The sequence below is a fragment of the Anguilla rostrata genome, chromosome 11 (assembly GCF_018555375.3).
Source record: "Anguilla rostrata isolate EN2019 chromosome 11, ASM1855537v3, whole genome shotgun sequence".
In the NCBI taxonomy this organism is placed as follows: domain Eukaryota; kingdom Metazoa; phylum Chordata; class Actinopteri; order Anguilliformes; family Anguillidae; genus Anguilla; species Anguilla rostrata.
Window position 1 is genome coordinate 19,844,131 of NC_057943.1, and position 22,592 is coordinate 19,866,722.

At 40.5% G+C, this 22,592-nt stretch overlaps 2 protein-coding genes across 3 annotated transcripts; both read left to right on the top strand.

The window, feature by feature from the left end:
* Positions 1 to 2,651: 2,651 nt before the first annotated feature.
* Positions 2,652 to 6,519, top strand: rab5if (RAB5 interacting factor). The gene is made up of 4 exons (XM_064298614.1): positions 2,652 to 3,050; positions 3,816 to 3,919; positions 4,566 to 4,695; positions 5,855 to 6,519. Exons 1-4 carry the CDS (start codon positions 2,943 to 2,945, stop codon positions 5,894 to 5,896), a joined length of 384 nt encoding a protein of 127 aa, XP_064154684.1. The 5' UTR covers positions 2,652 to 2,942; the 3' UTR covers positions 5,897 to 6,519.
* A 1,705-nt stretch (positions 6,520 to 8,224) lies between these two features.
* dhx35 (DEAH-box helicase 35) lies at positions 8,225 to 20,097 on the top strand. 2 transcript variants are annotated; one of them, XM_064298612.1, is made up of 21 exons: positions 8,234 to 8,388; positions 11,411 to 11,538; positions 11,768 to 11,860; positions 12,101 to 12,178; positions 12,331 to 12,435; positions 12,544 to 12,605; positions 12,930 to 12,999; positions 13,131 to 13,190; positions 13,606 to 13,718; positions 14,005 to 14,101; positions 14,321 to 14,479; positions 14,705 to 14,915; positions 15,013 to 15,137; positions 15,543 to 15,597; positions 15,773 to 15,963; positions 17,982 to 18,059; positions 18,183 to 18,312; positions 18,410 to 18,491; positions 18,699 to 18,770; positions 19,138 to 19,249; positions 19,412 to 20,097. In XM_064298612.1, exons 1-21 carry the CDS (start codon positions 8,313 to 8,315, stop codon positions 19,451 to 19,453), a joined length of 2,139 nt encoding a protein of 712 aa, XP_064154682.1. In that variant the 5' UTR covers positions 8,234 to 8,312; the 3' UTR covers positions 19,454 to 20,097. The 2 variants fall into 2 exon arrangements, with proteins under 2 accessions (XP_064154683.1, XP_064154682.1); XM_064298613.1 differs by lacking the exons at positions 17,982 to 18,059; positions 18,183 to 18,312; positions 18,410 to 18,491; ... (1 more) ...; positions 19,138 to 19,249; positions 19,412 to 20,097 and adding an exon at positions 17,244 to 17,963 and having other exon boundaries at positions 8,225 to 8,388.
* Positions 20,098 to 22,592: the final 2,495 nt, after the last annotated feature.

Consider the following 22,592-nt stretch of genomic DNA (forward strand, 5'->3'; position numbering starts at 1 on the left):
GTATGGCAGCCATGTTAAATTCCTGTTTGTTTCAGGGGATATTTGCCTTCAGTCTTGTCTTCAGCAAGTGAAACGCATGTTCAGTTGGATTCATGTCAGGTGATTGACTTGGCCAGTCAAGAGCATTCCACTTTTTGGCCCCGATAAACTCCTTGGTTGGATTAGCAGCATGTTTGGGGTCATTGTCCTGCTGCAAGGTTAAACCCAGTCCAATGAATTTTGAGGCATTTGGTTGGACCTGAGTGGAAAAGCTGTTTCTGTACACTTCAGAATTCATCCTGCTGCTGCCATCAGCAATCACATCATTAATTAAGAAAAGTGAGCCAGTTCCAATGGCAGCCGTATATGCCCAAGCAATAACACAACCTCCACCATGTTTTAATGATGGAGGGTGGATGCTTTGGATCATGAGCAGTTCCTTTCTTTTCCACACTTTTCTCTTTCCATCACTTTGGTACAGGCTAATACTCTGCCCATAAGAATTTGTTCCAGTTTTTAAAAATGCGCTTTTTTCAAACTATAGCCTCGCTGTTCTGTTCTTGAAGCGGACCAGTGTTTTCCATCTTACAGTGAACCCTCTGAGGTAATGCTGATGTAGTCCTCTCTTTTAGTCTTTGACACCTCTATACCTACATCCTAGAATGTGATCTGTTCAACAGTTGAAAAGGGGTTTTACTCCACTATTGAAAATGTTCTTGGGTAATCCACTACGGTAGTATTCTGTGTTCTACCAGGTTGTTTGTTGCTATTGCTGAGGTCACTAATGGGTTCTTGCTCCTTAACATTGTACCAAAGTTGATCTTAACACATCCATGTTTTGGCTACATATTTGAGTCATTTATTCAGATTTTTCCACTCCACAATGGCCTGCTTTACTGGCATTGCCACTTCTTTGATCATGTTGACAACAGCAATAGACTCCAAATGCAAATGCCACACCTAGAATGAACTCAAGACCTTTTGTCAGTTTTCTTGTGCTTGAACTATATATATACAGTCCCCTCCAAAAGTATTGGAACAGCAAGGCCAATTCCTTTGTTTTTGCAATACATTCAATACATTTGGGGTTGAGATAAAAAGATGAACATGAGACAGGAGTTCAGAATTTCAGCTTTTATTTCCTGGTATTTACACCTAGATGTGTTAAAGTACTTAGAACATAGCACCTTTTGGTATCAGACCACCCAATTTTTAGGTGAGCAAAAGTATTGGAACAGATAGTATTTAAGTAAATGAAAATAAGTAACACTTAATATTTGGTAGCATATCCCTTGCTTGCAATAACTGTGTCGACCTGTTTGATATCTGTTGCTCAGTACGCCAGCGGTTTCTTTCTTTTTCAGGACATTCCAAGTTGTCTTACAAGCTATCCCCAATGCTTGTGCAATGGCTCTGATCGATTTCCTCTCTTTTCTAAGCTCTCTGGTCTTCATGTTAGTTTATCTTTTATAACACAAATGCAGTTTTCACAGGCAAAACCCAATGTGTGTGTGTGTGTGTGTGTGCGTGTGTGCATGTATATACAAAGATTCTTAATTCTGGAACAGGACATAAGAATAGTTAAACAGATATTAAAAGCTAGTTAGAGTGATTCCTGTGTGCAGGAGGTCATTGCCTATGCCTGTTTTTAGGTATTCATTACTAGCAATATTTGCAATCGATCATATTAGATTAAAATAATTTATTATTATATAAATTATTTATATTAAATAGTTTAGCATTAAATGCATTTCAGTCTCTGTTTCAAACATGAGAGGGATGACAGAGATCTTCTTAACTACTGCATTTTCCTAATTTTTACGGTTGTTACAGTGAGTAAACATTTCCTTCCCTTTCCACAAATTAAAAAAAAAATGTTTTTAAAGTAATTGGCACTAACTCCAGGGTCTGTGTATGATGTAAGCAGAAGCCATTCCAATCAGTAGTTCAGAACTTTTCCAGAGGACTGTGATGGTAGAATATCTATAATGCTTCAAGTAGAGCAACCTTAATTTACAAGTTCTCCATCAGATCTGATTACCTATATTAACCTGGATCTCACTACTTTACATTTGACAAAAAACTAAGCCAAGCATACACTGTGATGTCAGCGTATATGTAACAAATATAAAATTCAGCTCAGATATTGTCTTCATAATCTGCATTATCTAGATTCTGTGGATGCTTTTATTACTGTTGCTTCATTCTGTTTGTTGCACCAGTTCTTTTTATTTTACAATGATCATTGTTTTTATTATTATTATTTTTACTATTTAGCATTGCTTTTCTGTAATGCATCAAATTCATCGCAGTGGAGAAACATGGTCCTGTAACATTGGCCGCAGGAAACAAAAATCGTTATTTTGACAGGTTATCGTTTTTTGGTCACTGGAACAGAACATGTGATTTTTGAATTATGATGAGAACACCAAAATAATTATGTGCCTCTTCGATGGCACTGAACAGGGAGACCTACATGTGTTACGATTCCCCGCAGACAGCGATGACTGGTGAGGTATGGGGTTATTGTCTGGGTACTCCAACTGTAGATGTCGCTGTTGTATTTGCGTGACTTTATCATTTCAGACCCAATGCCTTTAAAGTCTATGCCTAAAGCATCAGAACCTTGGCTAGGTGAACAATTATTGGTTTAGCGCTTTAACGTCGCACATTCTTATTGGCTTTTAGCGTAAGGTCAAACTAGGTTGCACATGCGTCGACGCTACACACAATCCGACATCAATCTGTAGAGTCAGCAGTGCTAGTATTTCGCGAATTTAGTTTTCGAGTGGTTTTGATTGGTGGCAATTCGTTGAAGTTGTATAAAGAAACGAGACAGAGCAAGAGACATTTTGCCACAGAGGGGTGAACCATTGTGGTTATCTGAAGGATTTAATTTTTAGTAAATTTTTTTAGTGAAGCATTTCACAAACGTGTCTTAGATTCGATTGTCGTCGCGGAGAATGACGAGCAGCTCAAAAAGGAAAGAAGAAGTTCATTTGGCCAATGGGGCCGTAAAACAGTCCACATGGAGTAAAGTGTTCAATAGTAGCGCCGTATGGGAAGAGAAGGTTTGTATTTATTGTTAACGTTGATTCTTCAAATCGGATTCACGCGCGATACATAAATCGACAACGTGGCTTTGGTAGCTGATTTACCAGTTCAGTGAGGATTAAGTGGCTACCTAGACAGATTAAATCAGGGAACTCCGGGGGATCGGGTAACAGGGTTTTCTCACAGACCCCGTATGGCGAACTATTTGGGGACATTGTCAGACGTATACTTTGATGTATGTAAGCTGTATGTTGTCCTTTCCAGTCAGCTACAATGGGACAAAAGGTTTGAAGTTAAGATAAAGTGAAAGACACTTTTTAAATGTCACTTTTAGCGTATTTGGTAGAAAGTTCAGTGGAGCGGGTCTGAAGTATTTCAGTTTTTGACGTCTGTCATACGATATTAGCGTTGCCTTCTTAAGGACAAAATCGGCGGATAGGGAAGCTAGTTTTCCATTTGCTGCAAGGGTATACAATGACGAATTTCATGCAATATTGATTAAATTTAATTGCTCGGATCCTTTGTAAAACATGACATTTTGAAGTCCTGCGCCACAGACCCTAAATGCATCATTTATAAATCGTTTTTCTGTTATCCAATATACAAGTAGGCTAATCAACAAAAAATGGAAACGCCAAGGTTAATACTGTTAATGTAGTTTAGGACCACCACGGATTTGGACCTACCTGATGTGTGGCATAGGTTTCCTTCCATTTACTCCAGTGCAAGTAAAACGTAAATTTAAACCACAATTTCCCTTTTATTTTATTCTTTTTCTTCAGGATGAATTTTTAGATGTAATTTACTGGTTTCGGCAAATCATTGCTGTTATCCTTGGAGTGATCTGGGGAATTGCACCACTGAAAGGATTTTTGGGAATAGCCATGTAAGTATTACCCTTTGATGTCATCACACTTGCCTCTTAGATGGACAGCAAACTGATTGTGAATCCCATGTAAATCTTGAATTAAACTGCACAAATCAATTTTCTTTGCCTGGTCTTGCTGGTGGCTGTGGTTGCTTTAGCTTATATATTGTTTTGTTTTTTAGTCTCCGTAAACATGCTTTCCCACAGTATGTGCCTTAGTCAGTTACTATCTTTTGCTATCTTTGAATCATAGCTGAATAAAGAATTTTGTTACCCAGGAAAGGGTGAAACCAGCTGTGTTGCAAAAACTGGCACTTTCAAAATGTAACTATTTATATTAATTCATTAAAGTCGTCTGTTAAAAAGAATGATAATAATAATCATAAAATAAATGGAAAAAAACAAACAAACTAGATGAGGCCATGAATACAGTCACATTATCAGTGTATGAATCCATGCTTTGCTCTCATTTTTAATGTCAGGACAGCATGCAGTCTTTTGTTCAATGACCTATTCCAACGCTGTGTACTGCTGTTGCACCATTGAGAAATTTTCAGTTACTTTTGCACCAGTGAAAATGATTTCTTTAGACACAGGAATCACCTTGTATAAGGGGTGAAAGTGTGGCATAATAGAGTGATGAACACTGCCTTTATTCCACCAGATTCTGCGTCATCAACGCTGGCCTCCTGTATGTCTACTTCAGCAGTTTCCAACAGGTGGATGAGGAGGAATATGGAGGGACATGGGAGCTCACAAAAGAGGGCTTCATGACCTCCTTTGCTTTATTCCTGGTACCTCCACTTCCTATGTACTATTGCTACCTTGCCACTTGAATAGAGTTCATTGCTAAGAGTGATTTAACCAGGGCTGGGACATAATTTGCACATTGATATATAAAATGATTTATGCATTGAGATATGAAACATTTGAGGTTTACTGTTTGAGGCTCCAGTAACCGGTGGTTAAAGTTTTGACCACCATGCATTTAATGGTGCAGATTTTTTTCCCCCCCAATTGGTAGGTCCTTTTTAAAATTATTATATTTTTGTTTTTTTGTATAATTCAGTGCATTGATCTACTGATGAATTTGTCCTATTCATAGATTTTTTCGATGCTTTAATTTATTATGTAATGACTTCTGTCCATCCGTTTGTCTGTCTTCCCCAAACTGGAAAAGTAATGGCTGGAGTGCACATTAATGTTTTGAAGAAGACACAACTTATTGGGTGTGTCCCATTACTTTTAATCTCAAAAAAGTAATGGCCCCAAGCGGAAGAAACCTTTTGATTTTGGTGGCCCCATGACTTTTCCTCTTGCCACAGGCCCATTGTATCTCAAAAAGTAATGACTGGATTTGCCAAGACATTTTCTGTCCATGTTCATGCAAGGGGAGGTTGTTGTGCCTTGGCAGATGTTTGGACTCTACTGGGTGAATCTGGTCCTTGAACAGATGGCTTCCCTATGACAAAAATGGTGTAGTGTATGTTAAGCTGTACGTACATGTTCTTACAAATTTGTGCTTGAAACTTTGATGGGGAGAAAACAAAAACAAAAAAAACTTTCTAATTGAAACTTACAAATAACATGTTTCAAAATGAAGTAATGTTCAAAAAAAGAAGTTGGTAAATATTCAGTACAATCGAAAATATATTGCAAAATTTACTTCATTACTTGTTATAAAAATAGATAGGACACTTTAAGGCACCTCCTGTTATGCATGGTATGTGAACAATGGGATGCAAATAAGGGTATGAAGGCAAGGCAAAGTAATGTTTTAATAGCTCAGTTTTTCATTTCCTACTCCAAGAATATTGAAATTTCAAATCTATATCTGACGACCCTAACCCTTACCTTGCTTTGTGGTTCCATTAAAACAAGTGCTTGTTTTTCTGTTCTAAGTAATAAAAGAACACTTTGGGATCTAATCTTTATTGTCCCTTTTCCCCCCAGGTGGTATGGATAATATTTTACACGGCACTACATTATGACTGAAGAGCTGTGAAGAATGCATTTCGCCAGCAAGAGTATGGAAAATTTTAGTTGCTATAAGATGTAAAGATGAGAACTTTGAAATCCAAGTTGTGTGTTCTGTTGTCAGTAGCACACATGGTCTTTGGAGGAGAGCATCATGGGTACTTGAGGAGTGACCTTCCAGACTGGTTGTGCATCAGATTTTTAAGCTAAAACTGTCCTGTGCACTGCCATGGATTTTTTTGTATCTTATAAATAGCATTGTATTAAACAGGAGACTCTAACTATTTAATACATTTTTTTGTTTTGTCTCAAGTAGCTTCCAGATCAAATCTTACCATATGTTCAGAGCTTAATTTAAAAATGTAAATTATCTGTGGAATTTCCATTTTATCAAATCCAAAATGTATTAAACAATTTATTTGTATTTTTTCTCATGTCTTGTTTAATTAGACATAAAGTATTTTGTAGTGGATAAACTGATAGAAAATGTACTTGAGGGCTAATTGTTATGATTCTGTGTGATACTAGGGAGAGTAATATGAAATGAATGAGGCTGTGAGGGTATTTGAGGGATTGTACTTTGTGATTGACATCTTTTGGGAATTCAATTAAAGGTGGGCTTTATTTGGCCTTTTTCCTAATATGTTTTGTGGCTGTGCAGTGCAATTAAATATGCTATTTGTAGCACATTAGCTTACCTATAGGCCTACAAGTGTTTATATAATGTTTATATATAATTTTTTTGAGGATACATTATTTGACACTTGACAATTTTTTTATTATTATTTTTTTTAACCAAGTACTTCTCTGGGTGATACATTTATTGACAATCCTCTAAAATGGGTAGGCAGTGCTGTTCCTGAGGGTGGTGGAAGCAGATCCCCCCCCCCCCCCCCAGCTAATTACCCTGATAGCAGTACATGCGCTGGTTCACTTGTAAATTATGCAACAAAATGGTCATATTAAAGACTACTATTGCTTATAAAAAGCTTAGACATTATCTAAAATTGGAGCAATTAACTTTGAGCAGAAATGCATGTAGCTCTTTGTAACTATCCACCCACACCAAAAGCGTTCAGAATGAGGAAGTTCATTACATTACAGGCATTTGGCAGACGCTCTTATCCAGAGCGACGTACAACGAAGTGTATAACCATAACTAGGAACAAGTATGTTGAAAACCCTAGAGAGAAGTACCGGTCCAAGTGCAGGGAACAACCGCATAGTTCAACTTGGACCCTGAAGGTTAAACTGATTAACACTAACACAAACGAGAACAGCAACAACGCAGTCTATGCAAAAATACAAGCAGTAGTTAAGACAGGTGCATTAACTAAGTCACCTATGAAACGGCTACCTAGTTACAACCCTAAGCTTAGTCATTTAAGAGATTACAGGGAGGTAGGGAGGGGTGGGGAGAGGTGCAGCCTGAAGAGGTGAGTCTTCAGTCATCGCTTGAAGTGGGTCAGTGTCTCAGCTGTTCTGACCTCCACGGGGAGGTCATTCCACCATCGTGGGGCCAGAACAGACGTGTTCGGGAAGCGCAGGTGCGAGGAGGGGGAGATGCCAGGCGTCCTGAGGTAGCAGAACGGAGGGGTCTGGATGGCATGTAGGGTTTGAATATCTTGTGGAGGTATGTTGGGGCTGATCCCTTGACTGCCTGGTATTCTAGGACCAATGTTTTAAATTTGATGTGAGATTTAACAGGCAGCCAGTGGAGGGTAGTGAGCAGGGGAGTGACGTGGAAGTATCTGGGGAGGTTGAAGACCAGACGAGCTGCAGCATTCTGAATGAGTTGCAGGGATCTGATGGCAGATGCCGGTAGTCCAGCCAGAAGAGAGTTGCAGTAGTCCAAGCGGGATAGTACCATTGCTTGGACCAGGACCAAGTTCACCGCAGACTCATAATGATTGTAGTTTTGCAACATAGGTCACTTCTCTTGGCTATTACCAGGCATCTCACCATTAAAGGCTAATAATGCCTTTTGTTGGAGACCGTCAGAGTGAGCATTTACTGTAACGGGAGCTGAGAAAATAAGTGCGCATTCATACAAGTGACTTGGCAAATAATTGTGCTTTTATGTAAGCGTGCCAATGTTCAACTACAAAGGAATTTGGCACCCAACATAATATAACGAATGCAGTTAAGCTGTTAATTCTGCAACATACTAATTTGAACACTTGTGTTTTCTTTAGCTTTCTTCAGTAGTACTGAATTACGTTATACAATCCACTAATCACGTTCAACGTGTCCATGAATTGAACTTATCACATACATCTTTGCTAAAACAATAATAAAAACGTTTTAAATTCATTTTTAGGATCTACTGGATTTAGGCCGACTGCGATCTAGTCCTGGCTTTTTAAAAGCAAGTTTCGGAATAAAAACATCTAACCTCACCTGCTCCTTTTGTGATTGTCTTGGGGAATCACGAATGAATAAAGTTTTGAAATATGACGTTTGTGTCAAGATGGCGGCGCCCCTTTCCACGATGAAATTCTGGAAACCCGGTAAGTGTAATCGATATACCTAGATTTAGCTTACTTTCTTGCCACGGAGGTAATTGCTTTTCTGTGTATGACCGTATTTCAATGTGCATTGACACTTAAGTGTATCGGAAAATGTGAAATGTTTATCGCAAAATTTCAACCGAGCTGGGTAGCTAGCTATGCTGCAATATACCAGCTTCTGCCTCTGCTAACAAGCAAGCTTGCCGAACAGGCAGAAAAGAGCTAGCTAGCCGTATAGTTGCTTGCTAACTCATTTACTGGCGTTGTCGTCTATATTATCCGCTACGATCTGCTCGAAAATACAAAAATAAAAGCATAATATTTATTAGGATTCGCTAAGGGGAATTGTTTCGTCGGCCCAAACGGCAGAGCGTTTATCTTGGTGGCTGTGTATCTGTGCATCATCATACCCATTTACCTAGTTGGGAAAGCAGGATGCATTAAGCAGTTGCTATTATAATGCTCTGCAGCGTGCTTACTAGATAGCCTGCAAGGGGAAATGCTTTTTCAAATGAACGATTTGTTTTCGTCTGTATCGTACAGATGGGTCTAAGACGACTGTACATGAAAACGCCACCGTGGTTGATAGTTGTTGTAACGCAACACAAACCTACAGACTAGAAACTTCAAGGACCACTGTGACGAAAATATAACGAGCGTGTACAATTGTAGCCTGACTGCGATTTGTCCTAACCATTTGTTCAAAAAGTTATGTGTTCCAAGGTATAACGTTAACCCAGTAAAGCAAGTTTCAAATATTTGAGGAATACACATGCCCGGATGGGACCTTCGGAGAACTCTACATGTTTTATTTTTTGTTTAAGTTTTTTATTGTTTCACAAATGAAATGAGACATACTGTAAATGTCAGGTGATGTAAATAAAACCCTCCCGAGAGGACCTTGAGAAAGCATATTATGCTTAACATTTTACTTCTCACTATACGCTAACAATTCTGCAGAAACCCTAGCATTAACATTTGCCAATTAGATCCATGAATACGTACAGTTGATTAGAACGTGCACAATAACGAAGGAAACTTTGAATCAACGCACAATACGAGAAGGATAACAATTTGATTGGATGAGAGATTTAGATTAGTAAAGCCAATATAAAGTAGCACTCTTGGTCCACCCTTGGTCCAAAATGGATAGTAAATGTCGGAGAAAATCTTCCCAACAATTTCAGCCCTTGAAACATTCCGTATGTAGAAAGCTACCCATGGTGTTAGGAGGAGGGTGAACTGGGAATAATTTTCATATGAGAGAGTTTTATGTGCAGTAGAGGCAATGAATACGTTTACTATTAATTAGCTGGGGACCTAAGCTTGAGAGGGGAGTAAATGTTTTTCCTTAAATGTGTGGGAATGTTAGGGAGTGTTGCCCTAGTGGCAAAAAAACTGTGGGTGATGCTCATTGGGTGGTCCCAAGAGGGTAAATAATACTATGTGGCATAAATATTTCATTTTATATGCATTTGTTATAAAACCATTTAAGTTTATATTTTCATAAATACAAGGTTTATAAAAAGTCATTTCCTCTCCAGCTGATTTATAAATAAAACTCTCTAAGCTTTAGTAGGCCTATATTGATCTGTCTAACAGGTTTTGTGGCAGAATTGGGAAGAATTTCCCCAGCTAGATCTGATAACCTGACAAAGGACTGAAGCAACTGAATTTGTTAAAGGCATATAGAAGTATTTCTGTGATTCATTTTCAAAAAACATGAAGGCACCATCTGTGTATAGTGGCATGAGTAGCAATACAATTTTGAGATTGCCGAGTACATAGTCCACATCTTCCAGAGAGAGTAGCTACAAGCCTTAGGGGAGTGGCTTTTTCATCAAGTTTCATTGATACTGATTGACTGAGGATGTAGGCTATGTGGCTTTCTCTCCCTAGTCTTTTTATTTTAGATTTTAGTTTTAAAACATGGATCTGATCTGTTTTAAACAAGTTTTTTCCATTAGTACAATTTTGTTTTAAATATACATTTTAACAAACTCTAACCTGGCTGTTCTGTTCTTGAGGCTCACGAGTGGTTTGAATCCTCCAGGGAACCCTCCGAGGTTCTGCTGGTGAAGGCTTCTCTTTGGTTTAATCTTCAACACATCTATGCCTACATCCTGGAGAGTAGAAAGTATTCTTTGGTTGTCCACTACAGTGGTTTTCCGTGATCTATCAGGTTGTTTGCTATTGCTGAGCTCACCAGTTCTTGCTTCTTAATGTACCAATTAGTTGATTTTGATACTCCCAATGTTTTGCTATATCTCTGATCTGTTTATTCTGTTTTCTCCACCACATGATGGCCTGCTTTACTGGCATTGGCACTTCTTTGGTACTCATGTTGAGGGACAATAGCAACAGAATCCAAATGCAAATGCCACATGTAGAATCAACTCTAGACCTTTGTCTGCTTTCTTGTGCATGAACTAATGATGCAAAGACACACAGCTGGCTTAGCAACAGCTGAGCAGCCAGCTGTCCAGTTACATTTGGTCCCTTGAAATGGGGGGATCGCATTAAAAGGGCTGCAATTCCTACATGGTTCACTCAGTATGGATGTAAATACCCTCAAATGAAAGTTGATCGTCTGCACTTTAACCTCATGTTCATTGTTTCATTTCAAATCCAATGTGCTGGTGTACACCGCTAAAATAAGAAAAAATGTGTCACTGTCAAAATACTTACAGACTGTGCTGTACAAAGGTAAAGGAAAGAGAATGAGAGTACTTTTTGTATGTCCAAAGAGAGCGTGTTTTGGCTTTGTGAGTATAAAGGGAATTTTGGATGAATATGTGTAAATATACAAGGGTGACTGATCTGAAAGTTTAAAAATGTATTTAATCATTTCGTAAATATATATGTATGTACATATGAAAGGATGATATAGCCTACATTTTTAAACTTTCAGATCAGGCACCCATACGAATGCGTATGATTTATATATTGCTTGAACTCCTTGGAAAAATAAAGAATAAAAAAAAATCAATAAAGTGACTCTTTCCTCCCCCCACCCCACCAGGATCAGAAGGCCCTGGGGTTTCAGAAGAACGAGAGCTCACAACAGAGACTACTGGCTCCCCCGTTATTTATAACCCCTTCACCGCGCTGTCCATTGAGAAACAGCGGCAGAAACTTCCAGTGTTTAAGGTAGGTACAGTACTCCTCTGTTTTGGGATGCAGGGGGGATGAGGCAGGTTTTTGCTCAAAGTATCAGTTATGCATATTTAGGAATTGCATTTTGTAATAAAATTTTCACTCCAGCATTTAACATTGTTGTTGTTATATATTGTACTGTATGTGTTCTAGGTTATGACAGTGACATATTATGAGGGTTGAAAGTATCCATCAGTATTTGGTCTTGCTGTTCTGATTTCAGCACAGAAATCATATCCTGTATCTGGTGGAGAGCTACCAGACAGTTGTGATTGTAGGCGAGACAGGCTGTGGGAAGAGCACTCAAATCCCTCAGGTCAGTCTAGCATCAGTTTCTGTGAAACACGTCACATGAATGCAGCTTGCTGCAGTACTTTTTTTTTTTTTCAGTTTTGTTTTCTTCACTGTCAGTGCTGTGACTCATTTGTTCCCTTTGGCTTGTCTTCGATTTTGGTTCGTTGTTGAAATGGGGACTTTAAAATTCACTGTGTTCCGTCCTCCCCCCTCACCATCTTTCTCCTAATCGGTTTTCCTCTCTCTGTCTCTCTCCACCAAGTACCTGCTGGAGGCTGGATGGGCTGCGGAGGGCAAGGTTATTGGGGTGACGCAGCCTCGGAGGGTGGCTGCCATTTCAGTAAGTCTGCTGCTACTGTTTGTCCTGCCATCAGGACTCTTGCCAGTCCCTGTCTCACCCCAGAGTCCGAAAGGGTGGGTGCTGGCTTCATTAATATTCGTAGTTCACAGTGCAGTTTGTTACAGCATGTGGACCCATTCTGTTCATCCCAGGTTGCCAATAGGGTGGCTGAAGAACGTGGTGCCCTGCTGGGCCATGAGGTTGGCTACACCATTCGGTTTGATGACTGCTCAGACCCCCATGCCACCCGTATCAAGGTGCTGCAACCTCTTGCCATCATATGTGCTTTTGAAATGAGTGTGACTTATTGAATGAGTGTAGTTCAAAACATCCAACAAATTACCAATGTTCTGATTCTATTTCAGTTCCTGACAGATGGCATGCTGGTGCGAGAAATGATGGCTGACCCCCTGTTGAAGAAATATAGGTAAAGGCTTCTTTGTGCAGACCCCAGCTGCTCATAGAACCTAGCTCACCATATTGAAGTACGAGTAATTCTGCCACATAGCTGTTGTCTCAGGGTTCATACCTTGCAGTTATAAAGTATAAATGCACTTTATTGGCATGACCTTGCATCGTCATAGTATTTCCAAAGCTATTGTTTACTAAAATGTAATCCCATACTCACCAATAACTCCACAAGAGATGCAGGCAAAAAAATGTTTTATTTAAACGAATAATTCTTAAATAAATCATGTGTCCCTTCACCTGAACGGATAAATGTTTACTTCAACACTGGTTCTATCTGCAGTGTCCTGATGCTGGACGAGGCGCATGAGAGGACTCTGTACACAGACATTGCCATCGGACTGCTGAAAAAGGTCCGTCTCCTTTTGTACTGGATTTGTTTTCGGGTCTGACCCGCACAAGAATGGCACTAAAGGTGCTGGGCTGATGACACTGCAGTGTGCTTACTTGTAAATTGAAATGTCTCCTGTCTGTCCTTCCACAGATTCAGAAAAAACGGAGAGACCTTCGTCTAATAGTGGCTTCTGCCACCCTGGATGCCAAGGTGATTTCTCCATTCAGATAAGGGATTACAGTGAGGGATAAAGTGAGATGATGAATTGATTATGACTGTCCATTCAAAGTTTAGCTGGTTTTATTGCCTGCAGCTCAATTTCATTAACTCTGAAGAACAATTAAATGAGGCTCTTTTTATTGCATTCTGCCTAGCAAAGATTTGCATAGTGGCTAGCAAACAAGTAGGGTGTGCCAAGAGTTTTTTTAATTCAATTCTTACATGTTTCATTAAGATGTCCGGCAATTTTGTGGTAATTGGGGTACTTGGCAATGCTCAGATTTATTGAAATGGATGTTTCTTCTTGACCATTGATGTGGGATTCAAAATCAGTTCATGAAAAACAAACTCGTTATGTCATTGCACCGGATGGGATTAGCAAGTTATATTCTCCCTTTTCATGCAGAAATTTCAAGAGTTCTTCAACCTGAATGAATCTGGAGACCCCAGCAAGGACACCTGTGGTATTCTGACTGTGGAAGGACGCACCTTCCCTGTGGACATCTTTTACACAGTCAGGTATGCTGCTACACCCATGCAATCCTTCTTGAGCAGCATGTCTTTCAACAACAAGAGAGAGCACTTTGCATTTCTCCTGGATTCAGGAGTCAATGCCTTGTGTTCCTATTGCTTAAAACTAGTTTGTTCATCTCTAGGGGTGAGACTTTCATACAAGTATAAGGACACACGGTTAAGGGAAATGAACATGTTCACAGCTCACTCTCAGGCACATGTGATGGGTTTGCATGCACATGAAACCCTGCTTGAATTTGGCTTCATGCTAGTTCATTACCACTCCTTCCAGCCCTGTTCCGGACTATGTGAAAGCCACCGTGGAGACGGTGCTGAAGATCCATGAGACAGAGGATGATGGAGATGTTCTAGCCTTTCTCACTGGACAGGTATGATTATGGGATGGATGGCAGCTAGAGATGTGCTCTGCTTCTATGAGGATCTCCAGTGGTCAGGGGGAATCTTATTTGAATATGCTCACAGAAACAGGGATTGCTGTACCGTATGTTGTGTCGTATCTTGTGTCGCATGTCATATTGAGGGTCACTGAGAGGCTACCTTAGTTGCCTTGTGAACAACCTTGTTGCCATGTAACAACCTTTCTGCAGGAAGAAGTAGAGAAGGTGGTGAGTATGCTTGTGGAGCAGGCTCGGGCTCTCTCCCGGTTTGGCATGAAGAAGCACCTTCGTGTTCTTCCCATGTACGCTGGTCTGCCCTATGCTGAACAGATGAAGGTTTTTGAGAGGGTGCCCCCTACTGTGCGAAAGGTAAATTCTCGATTGTTATGGGGTTGATTACTATAACTTTCAGGCTATGTTAAAATAATCATTTAGACAATTTGGGATATAAATGTATTCTTATTGTCTCGTGGTTACATTAACAAACTCTTTTGAAGCCATGACCTTTGTCACAGCTGCATCTTGATAAAATAGAACATTGAAAAATATTTATGACCTTGGCAGATTTTTGAGGGTTTCCTTTTTCTGATCCAGGTGGTTGTGGCCACCAACATTGCAGAGACCTCCATCACCATCAATGGAATTGTGTTTGTTATCGACTGTGCATTTGTCAAGCTGCGAGCCTATAATCCCAGAACAGCGATTGAGTCTCTGGTGGTGACCCCCATCTCTAAGGCCTCTGCCAGCCAGAGGGCAGGCCGAGGGGGGCGAAACCGTTCCGGGAAGTGTTTTCGCCTGTACACTGGTACGTGGGTTCTTCAAATTGGGCCAGTCCATTTGCTGTCTGTCACACTGGTGTTGCCTGTGCATTGATATTCCCGTCCTCTCCTGTCATGTCTCAGAGGAGGACTTTGAAAAGCTGCCTGCTGCCACAGTTCCAGAGATGCAGCGAACCAACCTTGCTCCAGTCATCCTGCAGCTGAAAGCCCTGGGAATCGACAATGTGCTTCGTTTCAACTTCCTCTCAGTGAGTACCTGGGCCTGACCCCACCCTGGCCTCGGCCCCCTCTGCCCTGGCTTCACCCAGGCTAACCCTCTTCTGCACCAGAATTCTAAACTGGCGCTTGCATCCCCACAATCCCAATATTCTCCTCAGGTCATTTTTTTCTCTCTTAAAAAGATCTTGTAGGACTGCAGTTTTAAGGAATGTTTGATTAAACATTCTGTTTGATTCTCTTCAGCCCTGTTTGCAAAAGAGATGGCTTTAGCAATTCAGATCCAGAGCAGATATTTCGAACTGGAAGGGTATGCTGTTTGCTGCCTTTATGGTTTGAAATATGGTGAACTGTTTGACAGACCCTTAATGGCTTCATCACAACTGATTTGTTGGAATGCTGCTCTTTGATCTTAATGGTGACCCCCTGTGTTGCAGCCTCCACCTGCTCAGTCCATGGTCCAGGCTCTGGAGCTGCTTTATGCCCTGGGTGGTAAGAACTTATGTTGGGATCTTTGTCCTTAGCCTTAACATCTTTTGATAACTGAGTTGCATGCGATGACAATAACTAAGAGCTCTTGCGGTTGAAAATCATCCTTGCCAGGACGTGTTTGGCCAGAGGAGCACCTGCCTCATTGTGGATGAGGCTTTGTTTGCTCCCTTCTTAGGCTTGGATCAGTATGGGCGTCTGACTGACCCCATGGGTGTACGCATGGCTGAGTTTCCTCTTAGTCCCATGTTTGCCAAGATGCTCCTGGAGTCGGGGAACTTCGGCTGCTCCAAGGAGGTTGTGACCATTGCGGCCATGATGCAGATCCAGAATATCTTTGTGGTGCCGCCCAACCAGAAGAAGGCAGCTGTGAGTCATGTGGTTTGCAATGCCAGGGGGCCCCTGTTGTACTGCAAATGACAGTGATCTTGTGTGTGTTTGATAGAGGGTTGAAAGTCCTAGAGAGTTTCACCTCTCTGTACACCTGCCTGGTTCCTTATAGTGATGCTGCTCCCACACTTGAATGTGGGGTGTAATGTAGCAGAATACACTGGCAACCAATCAGTGAGCAGCATGTGGCCACTGGCATCACAGAGTGTCACGTGTTCCGTGAACCACAAAGTCCTGAAGGCTGTCTTGATAATGGCATGTTCTGGAACTGTTATTTTGGAAGTTCATTTTGGCCAGGTGTTTTTGCTGGCTGGGTTTGTAACCTGTGATTCAGTTGAAAACCCATCGTCTGTCTCTAGTCACGCTCAATACATACACAAGATAACTGGCTATAGTTGAGGTGGTTTATTAGTGAAGTGAGACAAGGCATTATATTAAAATTATTTGTTAATGTAATGGATTGACCTGGAGAATTCTGCCTATGGAAGAAACATTTTTTAAAAACTAACTTGAATGCAGCAGTATACAGATGCTGTACTGAGTGTAAAATATTAGCACAGTTTTCATATAATGGCTCTCTGTGACAGAATTCAATGTTAACCACTTAACTGTATTTTGTTTTGATAGGCATATTGCAAAACATGTAATGTTTTTACAAGTCTTATTATTGCATATTTGTCAGACTGGATGGTTTCAGGTCTTTAGATAAAATGTAATATTTGACAAACGGAACCTGAGTAAACAGGTAAAAGTTTAAAAAAAGTAAAAAGATGTGTTTTGTGTTTACTCTGTTTCACTTTGTCTAATGTTTTGTATCTGAAACCAATCAGTGTGACAAGTATGCAATAACAGAGGAAATCAGGAAAGGGGAAATACTTCTTTACGGCACTGTATGTTGACATATAATTGTTAACACTGCAGAATAAAATGAGGATAAGAGTCTTGAGTTCTGCTCCATGAATCTGCATGCATCAGCACGTTCAGTGGGATGAAGGCTGCTCGAAAGGTGGCTCCTTTAGGAGGTTGTATTGGCAGCTGACTGTGGGAAGACTGAATTGCATTTTATAAAATCCAGCTACCAAAGGTGTACTGCCCGAGATGAGTCACGGCACATCTGACTTAAATTAATTTCATATTTTATTTATTCTTAAGTGGGCTTGCTGAATCTGTGCTGTGTCCTTTTAAAAATGTCACACGCTCAGGCACAGTTTTACATTACCAATGTTTTCTTTTTGTTGGGAATCGCCATTATAATCAAGCCATCTGACCACCAGTGTAGACTGTGCGTCCCCACAAAGCAGGCGGATGTCTACCCTGTAGTTCACTCTTCTGCACTTCCTGTCTCTGAACTAAAAGAAGGCAAGTCCCATATCCTTTGTCTCACCATTCACCTCACCCATGCCTTGCCTGTCCAGCCAGCAAAGTTTAAACAGTCTGCATTGACTCATCCTGTTCTGTCTCCTGCTTGTTGGTTATCGCGATTTGAAATGCATCCTTCGGAAATCATGTCTGACATTGAAATCAGCAGTGTTTGAATGTTTCATCCAAGGACAATATAATCCAAAAAGTGTGTGAAGCATATTAGACTGGAACACCACTCAGCCTAAAGTGATGGTCTTCCTCGTGGAGACTGAATAGCGCTTAGCATTTCCTGGCTGCGACTCGTGCACTTTCATGCTGAGATATTTTTCGCAAGGTGGTGACAGAAGGTGAAGCTGCACTACTGCTTGTACTCTAACATACTTCTGCCCTCTATAAGCTCAAACATGGTCACTGTCATCATACCCCATGGCACATAGAATATCTGCTTGTCTGGGGTTCTGTCTTGGACACAATCGCCATTGCTGTCTGCCTCCGTTACCCATGGCATAGAGTGTTTGAGTCTGTCTTTGCTCCAAGGCAAAAGTCCCAGTGAATCCATTGTTCTGTTATTGAAGACCATTGCAGTTCAGCCTCTACCAGTGTAGGTACGTCTCTGTTTGTCTCCACTCCCCCAGGCTAAGGAGCACAGGAAGTTTGCCGTGGCCGAAGGGGACCACCTCACTATGCTGAACGTATATGAAGCTTTCATCAAGGTAAGGGCTGCTATGCATTGGAAGTGTGATGCCATAATATGTGTTTGTGTGTGTGTGTGTGGATCTGTGGTATTGTGTTTTACGCTGTCCTTCCTGTCCCTTCCCTCTGGCTCTTGCCTGCAGCACCAGAAGAGCTCCCAGTGGTGCCAGGAACACTTCCTCAACTACAAGGGGCTCTTGCGCGCGGTGACAGTCAGGGAGCAACTCCGTCGTCTTATGAACAAGTTCAAGGTGCCCCGCACGTCCAGTGAAGGTGAGTCCTCTGAATCAAAGATGCCTGTCTGCCTGGGATTTTGTAGAATCCTTGTCTTTGTTGTTGACCCACCCCTACATCCTGTGTGGCCCTCCAGGTGACCCCGATGTGATCCTCAGGTGCATCGTCTCTGGGTTCTTTGCAAACGCAGCCCGGATGCACCATTCAGGCTCCTACAGGTGAGCACTTTCGTTCCTACTCGGGGTATGTGGGGTCTCTGCCTTTCCGATGACATGGCAGTTTGTTTGACACCTTTGCTGTAAATATCTGACCTCTTTTATGCCGTTTGATTAAGTGTGTAGACCTCGAGGATTACAGGCGTGCTCTGTGGATGATCATGTGTTCTGACTTCTCTGGCTTGTCTCACACTGGGCTCTTTGTATCAGGACTCTTAAAGATGATCGAGAGCTGCACATCCATCCTAACTCAGTCCTGTTTGGTGAGAAGCCCCCAAAATGGTGAGAGTACTGGTCAGTGTGTGGTCATGGGAGTAGTGTCACTCTGTAGTCTGTAGCTTCAGACAATGTAATACTGACACTCATGGCGGTGAATTCAACCATATCTTATATCAGCAACCTCACAACAGAACTCCCAATAAGTTTCCAGCATTATTCCTTACCCCACTGATTTGGAAACAGTTGTATGTCCAATGTTATTATATCTTGTTATTCATTATTAAAACATCAGTAAGTACAAGAGAGGCCTAGAATGGAATTCACCTCGAGTTTGTATCTCCAACGAATGATACTAATGCTGAAAGTGTATCATTGATCTCGTATTTACAGCCAGTTCTGTGTTGTGCTGAACTGCTCCTCTCTTCCTCAGGGTGGTCTTTAATGAGGTGGTTCAAACGTCTCAGTACTTCATGCGTGATGTGACTGCGGTGGAGTCGTCTTGGCTGGTAGAACTGGCGCCACACTTCTACAAGCAGGCTAAGGTAGGAAAGTCCTCAGGGGTGAAGACTAGTGTTTGCCAGTTTATGAGGGTAAGTAACTGAATGCACGTACAGCGGGCATTCTGAGTTGAATTGCACAGAAAGCCAAATGTCTGTCTGTTTAAGTCAAGCACCACTCATTTGCCCCTTCTTCTGTCTTCTCAGCATGGGTCTCTGAGCAGCAGCAAGAGGGCCAAAGTCATCTGAACCGGACGCCCTGTCCCACTGTCCCCTACACAGCCGCTTGCCCTGGGCCGCCCCTGCAGGAGCTAGGATGGTCATAGCTTTAGCCAGCAGTGCTCAAACAAGAAAGGCAATGAGAGGTAGAAACCAGTGTGTAGGGGGAGTGGGACATGCGAACCAAAGAGGAGAACCAACACTGTGTCCACCTGTCATGTACATAGGGATGTATTATATATTTATTTTCTCACATCCTGTCACATCTGTACATAGAAACGGAAGCTCATGTCTGGCTGACTCCCATTCCCGTCTGTTAGCCAGACGTAGGCTGAATTTATTTTTTTATCTTTTTAAGTTACGGCATGACACGGAACAGTATCATAAGAGGGAATATGACAATGTGACATTTTTGACAGGCTCAGAAGTTATTTCTGAAAGCAGACTTTATTGACAGAATGAGAATCCAAGCTTTGTGGTATCAGATTTGGTAATGTATGCCATAATCTGTCAAGCAGTGAGAAGCTTTTATGGCCTGTGATTCAGTGATGTTGCCGCAGTTGGCTTTATGTCTAGGTATACTGTATACTAAAAGCCAGGTGTGCATCTTCGCAAAGCTTGAACTGATCGAATGGGTTTTTTGCTCCACACTTTCATAAAGCTCATTTGTTTTATGACTGTTCTCCTGTGAAGTTCTTGGTCCATTTTCTCTAGCTCAGATTTAGTGGGCTTGTATTATTCTGTGCCAAATCCAGCTATAATGGGCATTTTAATATGTGAAATGTGCTAGTGCCAAGTGTTGCGTGGAGATTGAGAAGCAACGTGCCCATTTTTGCACAAACAAGTTCATTCAGGTACATGTGAAATCAAAGTAAAATTCCAGTTGAAAACCATTAATCATTTTTGTCTTGTTGATTGCAGTAAAATCAAACATGATTTATGTAATTAGCACAGAAGTATTGCAGTACACTAAAAGGGGAAACACTTAAAATCTGTATTTCATTTTATTATCTGTACCTGTTATTCTGGAAGACCCCACCTCCTAATGTAGCCTTCTGAAAAGCTTTTGGGAAGAATTGTTCCTTTACTACCAAGTTTCTGAGAGTGAGATAAAAAGATAAAGTCATTACTCCACTGAAACCTGCTTTCATTTCAGTAAGGTTACCTGTATAACTTTATTGGTTAATGTCTGCATGGTTATATTGATTTAGGTTTCACTGTTGCTGACCACCACAGAAGTACTATGGTTATGTGCAAACTCACAAGTAAATATACAGTTGAATATTCTTGCATGTTAAATACTCAAATAACACCCGAAGGTCACCTCTAGTCTTACATTTAAGTAGTTGACTGCAAGAAGATGTACACTCCTATCTACATAAACCTGTACTCAGCCTTACTGTAGTCTAAGAACTGAAGTTCCCCATTGGTTAAACACATCTCCTAAGGTCTGTCCAGGACATTTCAAAATAAAACCGGACGATCATTCATTCAACAGTTCTTTTGGCGTCATCTTTTCTCTCAACCTGGTATGTACACCTGTACCAACATATTTAGAGTGTGGTGTAAATGTACATTGTGGTAAAATATACTACTACTACATCAAAATTTTACGGAACAGGGGTCTTAAGAAAAAAGGCCATATATTGATTAGCTAGATATAAATAGTGTCAAGATTGAAAGGAATACAGGGTGCAGACTGACAATTCTTTAGTTTTTTCATTTTTTTCTTGTACCTTGGACATCATTTATAATATGTGATCAATGCATCCAAATCCAATATCAGGTGATTGAATATAAAAATGCAAAGAACCACCTCACGTGGTCCAGCAAAGGACTTACAAAGGACTTGCGAAGATGTTGTCAGTCCTGTTTATTCCATACGTATTTGTGATTTTCTGGCCTCTGGATCCTAAAACACGAACAGTCCAAAGAGTGTTAATTATAACTTTTTGGTGTGAATATCTGGGAATTATAAATTGGTGAAATTATGTCTAGTCATAATGTGATACAGATGTTTCATAGTAATTCATATAAACTCAGTTAATATGAACATAAAATTCACATTATTGTTTATCAAATGTCTAGTGATCAGCAGTATGAGAACATTGTATAATCTAATTGTGAACCCATTGCTCAGAGGAAAAAAGATTCTTTAACACAAAATTATTTTTATTCTGAAAAAGATCACTAAAAAGCATGTCATAATTAGCACCACAGCATTTCCTACTTACTGCACTCTCCCTTTGCCGAGATAAAGAGCACCAAGTCTGGGAGAACTCATTGGAAAAGTGCCTTCTCTTTTGCACTTGAACTTGAGGTAAGATAAGGTTCCTTTGAATTAATTTATATTTGCAGTATCTTACATTTAGCAGAACAGTAGTCACTATATTCCTGTCATGACTTACTGCATAAAGGTGTTAAAACGGCAGATTCTGGACTGAATAATATTTAAAGTTTAGCCATTTTATTTTTAAACATCTTGCATATAAGTGCAGTAGGGCTACTCATACTATTGCTTTTAAAGTATAGGCTAATATTTGATTTGAAAGGTAGGTCTACAGATATTATTTTTATTGTATACTTAAACCGAGTAGATAATATTCTGAACTTGCTAGTTTTGGCCTACATGAAGTAAAATTGTGTACTCAATTGTTTTTTTTTTCTTTTATCTAAATGCGTATCAGGAAGACACAAATCTGTAATACAAACATTTTAGGGTCATGACATCAAAATTATCCTGCAGGGACGTCTTTTTAAATGCGTGTTTGATATCAGACACTATATCCTGTAATACTTTGAGTATTATAATCCTCTGAAATGATCATTAATGACTGCTTTGAGGACTTGAGGATTGTCAGCCTTGTTGTTAGTCCATGAAAGGTTTGATTACATAAAAGTTCCAGGAAATGGCAATATCTTACAGAATCTGTGATGCTCCAGGCCCCTGGCCCGGCTCCCTGCCGTTCTGTGCCAGGCCGTTGCGTAACAGTGTAGTACGTTAAATTGCCAAATGGTGTCAGTCTTGTCATATCCGTTCGTTTGCTTGCCATGTGTAGGGAGGAAATCTTTTACACCTAATTATTTTTCCTTGAAAACTTGAAACTTGAAAATTTTTGAAATGGTTTTGAAAGGTCAACTATATATATAATATGTAATATATATAATA

Bases quoted from the DNA above. Each gene is read 5' to 3' on its own strand.
- rab5if (XM_064298614.1), top strand. From the start codon at position 2,943: ATGACGAGCAGCTCAAAAAGGAAAGAAGAAGTTCATTTGGCCAATGGG. The intron at 3,920-4,565 runs GTAAGTATTACC...TTATTCCACCAG, and splicing joins GGATTTTTGGGAATAGCCAT to ATTCTGCGTCATCAACGCTG. The intron at 4,696-5,854 runs GTACCTCCACTT...TTTTCCCCCCAG, and splicing joins CCTCCTTTGCTTTATTCCTG to GTGGTATGGATAATATTTTA.
- dhx35 (XM_064298612.1), top strand. From the start codon at position 8,313: ATGAATAAAGTTTTGAAATATGACGTTTGTGTCAAGATGGCGGCGCCC. The intron at 13,000-13,130 runs GTCCGTCTCCTT...GTCCTTCCACAG, and splicing joins CCATCGGACTGCTGAAAAAG to ATTCAGAAAAAACGGAGAGA. The intron at 15,138-15,542 runs GTGAGTACCTGG...CCTGTGTTGCAG, and splicing joins TTCGTTTCAACTTCCTCTCA to CCTCCACCTGCTCAGTCCAT.